At 37.6% G+C, this 9,064-nt stretch overlaps 1 protein-coding gene across 1 annotated transcript in view; it reads left to right on the forward strand.

Annotated features, from left to right (window-relative positions):
• The window catches only part of LOC103360846 (RNA-binding Raly-like protein), a 34,629-nt gene extending 30,592 nt beyond the window's left edge, over nt 1–4,037 (forward strand). The window contains exons 5-7 of the mRNA XM_008286755.1: nt 295–408; nt 659–816; nt 2,423–4,037. Coding sequence (XP_008284977.1) covers nt 295–408; nt 659–816; nt 2,423–2,455 — 305 coding nt within the window. The 3' untranslated portion in view covers nt 2,456–4,037. The remainder of the gene's footprint in view (nt 1–294; nt 409–658; nt 817–2,422) is intronic.
• The last annotated feature ends 5,027 nt before the right edge of the window (nt 4,038–9,064 follow it).

Genomic DNA, 9,064 nt, shown 5'->3' on the forward strand with positions numbered 1-9,064 from the left:
ATAGGTAATGAAGATCAGCTTCATTACAATCAGGTTGTCTTTTAATTGTTTAACTGTTGCTGTTGTGCTGCTCAAACTCTCACACCTACTAATCAGGCTTCTCACTATAATACAACACGGTGAAATATCATAAACTTTTCACCAGTTCTGTCTCAGCCACATTTCTGACAAATGAAAGTGGCTGTTGATGTGTCTGAGCAGAGCAGTCGCTGCTGAAACTGTCTCTTGCAAAAACAATAAATAAATAAAAAAGATAACTTTAATTATGCCTTTTAACTTTATGAATGCTTACAGTGAAGACAGACCAACTCCTAACAATCAAGAAGGAGCTGTCACAGATCAAGACCAAGATCGACTCACTGCTGGGGAGGCTGGAAAAGATTGAGAGACAACATCGTTGTGATGCTGGTAAGATTTGATGGAGGGTAAGGGCGGAGCTGCCTGCTGGAGGAGCATCCATATATACATGGGGATAAGTAATATGGTGCTCACTGGGTATTTAAATAAGAGGAGAGAGAGCTGAGTGATACAGAAAATATTAAAGGTGTACTGAGTGACCGATAGTTGTATTATGAAACAAGATACAAACACAATAAATCTCTTGTGCTCTGGTGTTAAGTGTCAGTCCTTCTCCATCTGTCTTGACGTCTTCTGCCAGACATGCAGAGGAAACAGGAGGAGGTGTGCGAGTGTCTCCATGGTGATGCAGCAGACCTCTCTGGTGGAGAGGAAGTGGAGGGGACGGCTGAGGTGGAGGCAGGGGAGATGACGGACGGCGGCGAAGACGACTTTGAAGATGAAGGCACCAGTGACATGGTAAGCAGGCCAAGTAGCCATTTAGAGTCTGAACAAAGAGTGGATGAGCTCTCCTGTCTCTGAAGTAAAGGAAAAATACTGTCTTCAGCTTGATTACGGTTCGTTTGAGAGCCTTTATCTATAATGTATGGCGTCCCTTGATGTGCCTGTAGTCTATGAAAGTAAAGTCATGATCTCAGGTGTTAAAGGGATAGTTGAACATTTTGGGGAGAATATGTTTATTAACTTTTTTTCTGGCAGAGAAGTAGATTAAGAGATTGACGCTGCTCTAATAATATACAGTCGTATGAAAAAGTTTGGGCACCCCTGATCATTTTCAAGATTTTCCTTTATAAATCATTGGTTGTTCGGATCAGCAATTTCAGTAAAATATATCATATAGCAGACAAACACAGTGATATTTGAGAAGTGAAATGAAGTTTATAGGATTTACAGAAAGTGTGCAATAATAAAACAACCGATGATTTATAAAGGAGCATCTTGAAAATGATCAGAGGTGCCCAAACTTTTTCATACGACTGTATGTACATTAAATATAAAGCTATAACCAGGAGACAGCATAGCTTAGGAGGGAAACAGCTGGCCTTTTTCTGGGGTGGTAGGGTTGTAGTTCTAATGTTATCCTCTTGGTGCAACAGCAAAACAGTATTTTTGATACCATGGTTTGGAAAATATAGAAATGTTTAAATCATTTTTTCACCTCGCAAAACATGAAAATGTAACTGTTCTGTTCATCTGTGTTGAATAAAAAGCTTTGCCTTACATGATAAGATTTTTTTGTTTTGTTTTGTTTTATCCTGGTTAAGAAAACCCATGAAAGGACCAAAACTAACATTGCGTCTCTTAACACTTTGATTTTCCTTCCCTCTCTGAGACACACAGCCTCGGGCCGCAGAGTCCCATAAATGTTTAAAAACAGATTACAAGTCTATCTTTGGATTTTATAAAAGGGGTAAATCATTTCCTGAAAACAGCCAGTCGCTGAAGTTTTTGCAAGTGTTACTCAAACTTGTGTAAATAGTGTATTTTTTTTCTTGACTATTTTCAGTTGCTCATTTAAGACACACTCTAAATAAATGATAGCACCCTCAAAAATAAATACCAGTGGCATTAAAGTTAGAACAAGCTAAAAAAAAAATAAAACCCTTCCCCATATCGATTTAATGAAAATAATGTCTCTGAGGAGGAGACAGGAAATGCAGATTTTCTGGGTAAACTGACTCTATCTGAAATCTTTAACAATTCTTCTCTGCTTACAGCGTTCATCTGTTTCGTGATAAATGAAGTGTTAACTACAGATACAGATATTCACACTTTATGCTTTATGTTGTACTTGGGAACCAGTTACCAGCTCTGTTACTTATACTGCATATGGCAGATTTTATATGTAAGGATTTTTATTTTAGTTGTCTGCGTGTATCCGACTGTTCCTGTCTTTTTGTTGCGAGGTCCGTTGAGAGACCATTTAACACCGTGACGACTATTGTACTGTTCAGTTTTTAGAGGTTTCATGGAAAAAGCAAATGTGTGTTGCCCACTTACAAGACTGAATGCCAGCTTATCCCACTGATTAATATGATGACCTGTTTTTTTTCTTGTATTGCAGATAGAGAACCACATATCAGACATTGACAACTGAGCAAGGTCAGTATTTAATCTCTGCTTTAGTGGTGCAATTTTGCACAGAACTGCCATTTCATTTTGGGAGCAGTGTGTGGAAAATGAATGCTTCGTCGACCTTTTAGCACCCAGCAACTTATAGGCAGCATCAAGAGTGATACAAAAGATCTCAGGCTTGTTTTTTTTTCTTCCATTTTTAAGGAGAGTGAAAGAGTGAGAAACACTGCTCATCACCTTCCAGTTTAATCCTCCACACTGTTCTAAATGGCCTATCGTTCTCTCCGTCTGGAAGCGTAAGGGAAGGCAGCTTCTCTACAGTTATCACTGATGACTGTCTGAACAGCCGCAGAGATAGGACTCCGCCTCATCCGCACTTTCCATCAAACGACATTTAAATCTCCCCTGATTCTCTTTGTATGAACAAAGAGCTGTGAATTTAATTTGCCTCTTGGCTGACGTTTCCTCCCTGCTGTCCACAAGTGCCCACGAGCAGGAATCTTTCTTAGACGCTCTGATCATGATAGATTGTTAAGTTGATGGCTTAATGAACTGTTTGTCCTCGGGTGGATATCTTGAGTGGTTGCAGGTCATATCAAGAGTGTTCGTTTATTTAGTGTTTTAGTCCTCTGTGTTTTTACACTTCACAGGAAAATCTTGCCAAAAAAAGCACCTGAAAATGTAGCTCCCTTTTCTACATAAGTTCAGTGTGAAAAACAGCGTGACAGAAATAATTCATTTTCACTGCAGCCTGTTTGTTTGTTTTTCTTTTTCTTTCTTTTTTTTTTCTTTTTTCTTTTTTGCAAGTTGGGGAAAAGATGTCTACAGTACAAGACGTTGGGAGAACAGATACCAGCAAAACCTTCTTGATCAAGGAGGTGTATTTGACATGAAAGAAAAGCAATGAGGGACGTGACTGACGGCAGAGGAAAAGTTTTTCCAACTTGTTTGTTGCTTGTTTGCCTCATTAGAACACAACACTTCTGATGTGTACTTCATCAAAATGCTGGGTATGAATATTCTCCAGTCTTCTGCAAGATCAACTGCAAAGAGCAATCAATAATTTCCACTCAAACTGATTGCCTTTCTGAAAAATACGGACAATACAGTGTATTGTGTGCTTAATATATTATGGTCTGTATTGTGTATAAAAATACAGTTAAGTGATCAATCAGATGAAAATGAATTGGTCTCTTTTGTTGTACCTCAAATGTATGTTTCTGTTTCTGTGCATTGAAAACTGTGACGAGCCACGACGCTGGCAGAGAGCTAAACCTGAATGTAAGAGTAACGCATTCTCTTTGACACTCGATAATTATGTGATTTGCTTTATTCGTACATTTTAAGGAAATGTACAGTCTGTAATTTATTCACAATGTCTCCACACTGTATTGTATGCATATCACGTTTGTAATTTGTTCTACATGATAAGATGCATTTTGAATTCTTTACGTTCTGTTTATCGTAATCAAAAGATGACAGATTTTTGCTATTAGCATGTTAAAAATGTGGCTATTATGGTTCATTTGTATTCATTGCGTCTGTTGTACAGCCATGGATAAGAGTTTTTGACATAAATCTGCTTCCACCTAAAAAAAAAAAAAGGTGTTGTTGTCCTTTTCACTCACAGGTGAGAAAAAACAAGCACGTTGTGTTTCTGTGTTGGATTCCTGATCAGTGCCGTATCTCAACAGCTTTGGGATGGATTCTCATAAAATTATTTTACAGACATTTATGGATAAATGGTGATAACTATGGTGGCGCTCAGTAGTTTATTTAGCGCCACCATGAGGTTGACTTTTGTAGTCTTTCATACAAGTTTTGTTTTTTAATGTTTCAAATTTAATGGCAAGATCCTTTGCCATTAAATCTGGTACATACATATAGCAGGAACATGTAGCTTAAGTACTGTACTTAGATACATTTTTCAAATTTTTATTAATTATACAGTCATGGAAAAAACTATTAGACCAACCATGTTTTCTTCAATTTCTTGTTCATTTTGATGCCTGGTAACAACAAAAATAGCTGATAAGAGTTTCATTAAAGAGCTGATATCGAGCCACTTTCTGTGGTTTTCTTGATTACCAAAATCACTTAAGTTCTTACATCAATATCTATGGCATTGTACTGCCAGTAACAGTGCTTTTAGGCATTCTGAGTTCCCTTTTCTGTCTGTTTTCAGTCACATGATACACACAGGAGTTAGTACTTGATTGCATAACCATTGTTTTTGATGACTGCAGCCATGCATCTTGGCATGCTCTCCACCAGCTTCTGATATTGTTCTGTTGTCACAGCAGCCTATTCCTGGTGTACAAATTCAAACTAATTTGCTTTGTTTTGGGGCTTGTGGTTCCCCATTTTGCGTTTGATGATTTTCCACAGGTTTACAATTGGTTTTAGATCTGGTGATTGACCAGGCCAGGGCATGGTTCCAATGTTCTGGTTCTCCATTCAGGCTTTAACTGACCTTGCTGTGTGGCAAGGGGCATTGTCTAGTTGGAAATCCAGTCATTCAAGGCAGGAAAGAGTTTTCCAGCTGATGGAAGAAGATTGTTTTCAAGAGTACATGACCTGGTTCATTTGCCCTTCACACAATTGCATTTGCCCTGTTCCACCCATACTGAAACAAGCCCAGATTGTCACTGATCCACTCCCATGGTTTACTGTAGGGGCAAGACAGTCTAGTTTGTAGGCTTCTCCAGGCTTCCTCCTAACCAGCAAGTTGGCTGGAGTGGGCATCAACTGAAAATTGGATTCATCACTGAAGAGAACCTTAGCCCAATCATCAACAGTCCAATCCTTGTGATCCCCAGCAAAGAGTAACCAGGCTTTCCTCTGCCTTTGCTTGATGAAGGGCTTCTTCCATTCCGGTTTCCAACTGTCCTTGCCGAACAAGTCACATTTCTCAACAGTGCCCAGTCATTTTTAAGGTCCCTGGAGGTCTGACAACGATTCTTGAGACAGGAATGGATGAGTGAACGGTCATCTCATGGGGTAGAAGGACATTTCCTGCCGTGACCAGCTAGCAATTTGGTAGTACCATGTTGGGCTTGTTTTTTCTTGGAGTAGTAAGTGACTGTCTTGGAGATCTTCAGATTTTCCAGTTTTTTTCGCTACCTGTTTCTCACTCATGCCAATTTCCAGCAGTGCCAAGATGGCTGCTTTTTTGACTTCACATATTTTTTTTTTTGTTTTAGGCATTATGTGAGAGCTGACAAGTTCCGAGTTGTGTTACAGCTTGAATGTAAGCAGGACGCCACTCGAGGCCTTTGCATGTGCAGTGCTGCTTATGACATGAAATGGCCTCTTATATACCCTGGAAATACAATTAAGCTTAAGCATGTCAACTAGAACATAAAATATTATGTAATCAGCTGCATTTTTTTTGTTGTGTTCATTGTATTCTTCAGGTAATATACCTTTAGTGATACCAGACATTAAAATGAACAAGAAATTGAAGAAAACAATGACGGTCTAAGAAATGTTTCCATGACTGTATAGACGTTATACAGTAATTCTACTCCACTACATTTCAGATGGACATATTGTGCAAATAAAGCTGACATGACTAGTCAATTAATTTGATTAACAAAAATGTATTGGAATTCATTTAAAGATGCTCTTGCTGGAAATCTGAGGGGGGGGGTGTTTTTTTAAGTTTAACATGTCCATATGGTGTCTTTATATGCAGGACAACATACCATGAGCAAAATAAACAGTCAACACCATGACTGAGTATTTCCACATAAACCGCAGTGCACTGATGACGATCTCAAATTCAGCCTTCCGGGACTTTATATGTAACAAACCAAAGGAATCAATCCTGTCAACTTGCAGGGTGGGGCTCTTCAGAATCACAATAGCTCGAATACCTACGGCTAAATTACTCCAATATTACAAGTTCCCATTAGAGTAGTTTGATGCGAGAGCTCTATAGTAGAGCTGATGTGCTGCAGTAAGCGGTAGGTGAAGAGAGGGAGGGATTGCATATAGCAGAAGATCTTACATTTCATCGATTTAAGGGAGGAAAGGGATTATTTTGTTTGAAAAAAATAAGAATATGGAATAGCCGATACAAAGAGATGCATTTTTAGGGTTAAAACAGTGACTGGAGCTGGAATTTAAGTGGTTCTAGACTCTTAAATGTGAAGTCTTTCCATGTAAATATTTTCTAATTGTATGAAACGAGCAGACCGTTGTTGATTGTGATTGGTATTTTTCACCATTTTATTAGGCTTGAACCAAAAAAAATTCCTCTATTAAATAAAGTAGTAATCAGCAGTTTATTACACTCAATCACACCCATCAGAATGAGGATTATATGAGCACGTTAACATGCTAAACTGGCATGGAAAATGTAAGAAAATGTATCCTCTTAAGATCAGAATTTTAGAATTTATCGCAATACACCACAAAGCCACCAGCATGACTGCAGGCTCTTGGTATTAACCTTGTATAAACTTGTGCCTGACTCAACCTGAAGTTACACTTCTCTGTAACTTTCCCCTCCAACCCTGAACCATTTTAAAAACAAACAGGACTAACAAGGTGAAAATAAAGGCACAGCAGGATGCTAAATGTTCAAATTCTCCAGTCAGACTTAATTATAGCACTCCTGTACATTCGTCCTGTTCCCTAATTGGCTATGAGAGTATTCATCTATTTTTTATTATTTTTTTAAAAATACAGTGTCCTTGAAAACTACAGCCTATGAGGGATGTGTTGGCGAGGCAGCAACAGATGGCATTACTAATTCACTCACTTCATTAGCGCCAGATCATCATTTTCACAGGTTAAGGAGGGCCATTGGCTGGGTTGCAGGTATAATTGGTTCTATCAGCGCTGGCTAGCAGCCAGTAAGTACAGTGATCAGTCATGCAGCTCCTCTAATATGGACAGTGTTCAGAGTGTGATGAACTGAATCAATCACCGGCCTGCAGAGCCGCTGGAGGAATTATGACTATAATAGGGGTCAAGATCTTTATAATACATCTGTGATTAGCCACAGCTGAGCGAGGACGCACAACTCACAGCGAGCATTGTTTCACAGGCCCATAAGTCAAAGACAGTGCTAATGTAGGAAGTTTTATGAATTATATCTTAGGGAAAGCAAGCATAAAAAATCCATCTATATTTAATTAATTGCTCCATGAATAATTCCAAAATTGCAGAGACTGTCTTCTATCATCGACTTTATGTTCCTTTTATTGGTTCTACATGGTCAGAGTTGATAGATTTCACCCAGGCTCTTTTTTTTTGTTCATTATCACGGTGCTTTTAAGTGTTTTTTTAGTTTGTGTTTTCAACATTTGTGACAAATATCATGATGTGCACATGCAGCTCTGGTTACACATCTGGTTTATTAGCATTCCCAATTACGATTATTTAAAAAACAAATAAGTCTTCAGTTTAGGTTCAGGGAAGTCTTTTCCAGTTTGGGCTGACGGCTGGCTTTGCTTTAAGACTTTAGAATAAACAAACTGGTTGCAGATGTCACTACAGAGTTTTTTTTTTCTTTTATTTGACATACTGAAGAAGTAAAATATCTGATGATTTACAAATTAAGGGCAAAACTTAGTGGAAAGGACAGAACAAAAATTAAGAAATGAGAAGAACAAGTGCTTTAGAATATGTTATTTTTCTGCTTCCCTCCTTATTTGTCATCTGATCTCAGATTTATTTGGTTTCTTTACGTTAAAAACAGTGTGTGCATCTGAGACATCCTCCAGAGATGTACATAAGACATCAACCAGGCTTCAACATGAGAATTCTTTCCAGTTGTATAAAAAAATATTTTTGTCAAACATTTTGATTTGATTTGATTTTTTCGTGTTTATGTATTTGCAAGTGAAGATAGCTAAGAACAGGCTTGGTTTAATTGGTTTTTTTTACACACATAGATTAGTTGAAGATGCTTTTTGGCAAATTAATGGTGTTTATTTATAAACCACACCTCTTGTGGTACTAAAATGATGTGTTTCTCATACACCACATGTTGCTTGTGCTGGTTTTTTTTCCCTGTTTTTAAAAAAATATATATATATTAAACAAAGAGATTTTAGGAGAAAGCTGCTAGGAAACAAGTGTAAAATTGACTAGAACTTCACAGTTTGAGTTAGAAGATGTTTTTCTTCTTTTAACTTAAATTCATGAGAAATAAACACACCTGAACAATTCATAACACAACAGACATATACAGAACTGATGTGTGATGCTAGTCGTCTAGAAAAATTGAAGCATTAACATTGAAACTAAACTTCTGTTTTAAAAAAAAACACAAAAAATTGGTGCATTTCCACTTTGTCAAGCACACAGAAACCGACCAGTGTTCCTGAAACGATTAACTGACAGAAAATGAATTGGCAAAAATTCTTACAATGAATAAATTACTTTCGAATAGAATGGAATAGAATAGAACTTTATTGATCCCTTTGGTGGAAACCTCACCAGCAACAACAACACCAACACAACATCAGCAACAATAGTAACAACAATAATAGTAATAATTAGTCACCTTTTATGCACAAACTTTAAAAACTTCACCAGTATCAGATTCTCACATATGAATATTTGCACATTTTCTAATTTTCTGTGATATTAAGCTCAACAGGTTTCAGTTGTTGGA

The sequence above is a fragment of the Stegastes partitus genome, unplaced genomic scaffold (genome assembly GCF_000690725.1).
Source record: "Stegastes partitus isolate 25-593 unplaced genomic scaffold, Stegastes_partitus-1.0.2 Scaffold468, whole genome shotgun sequence".
Taxonomy (NCBI): Eukaryota; Metazoa; Chordata; class Actinopteri; family Pomacentridae; genus Stegastes; species Stegastes partitus.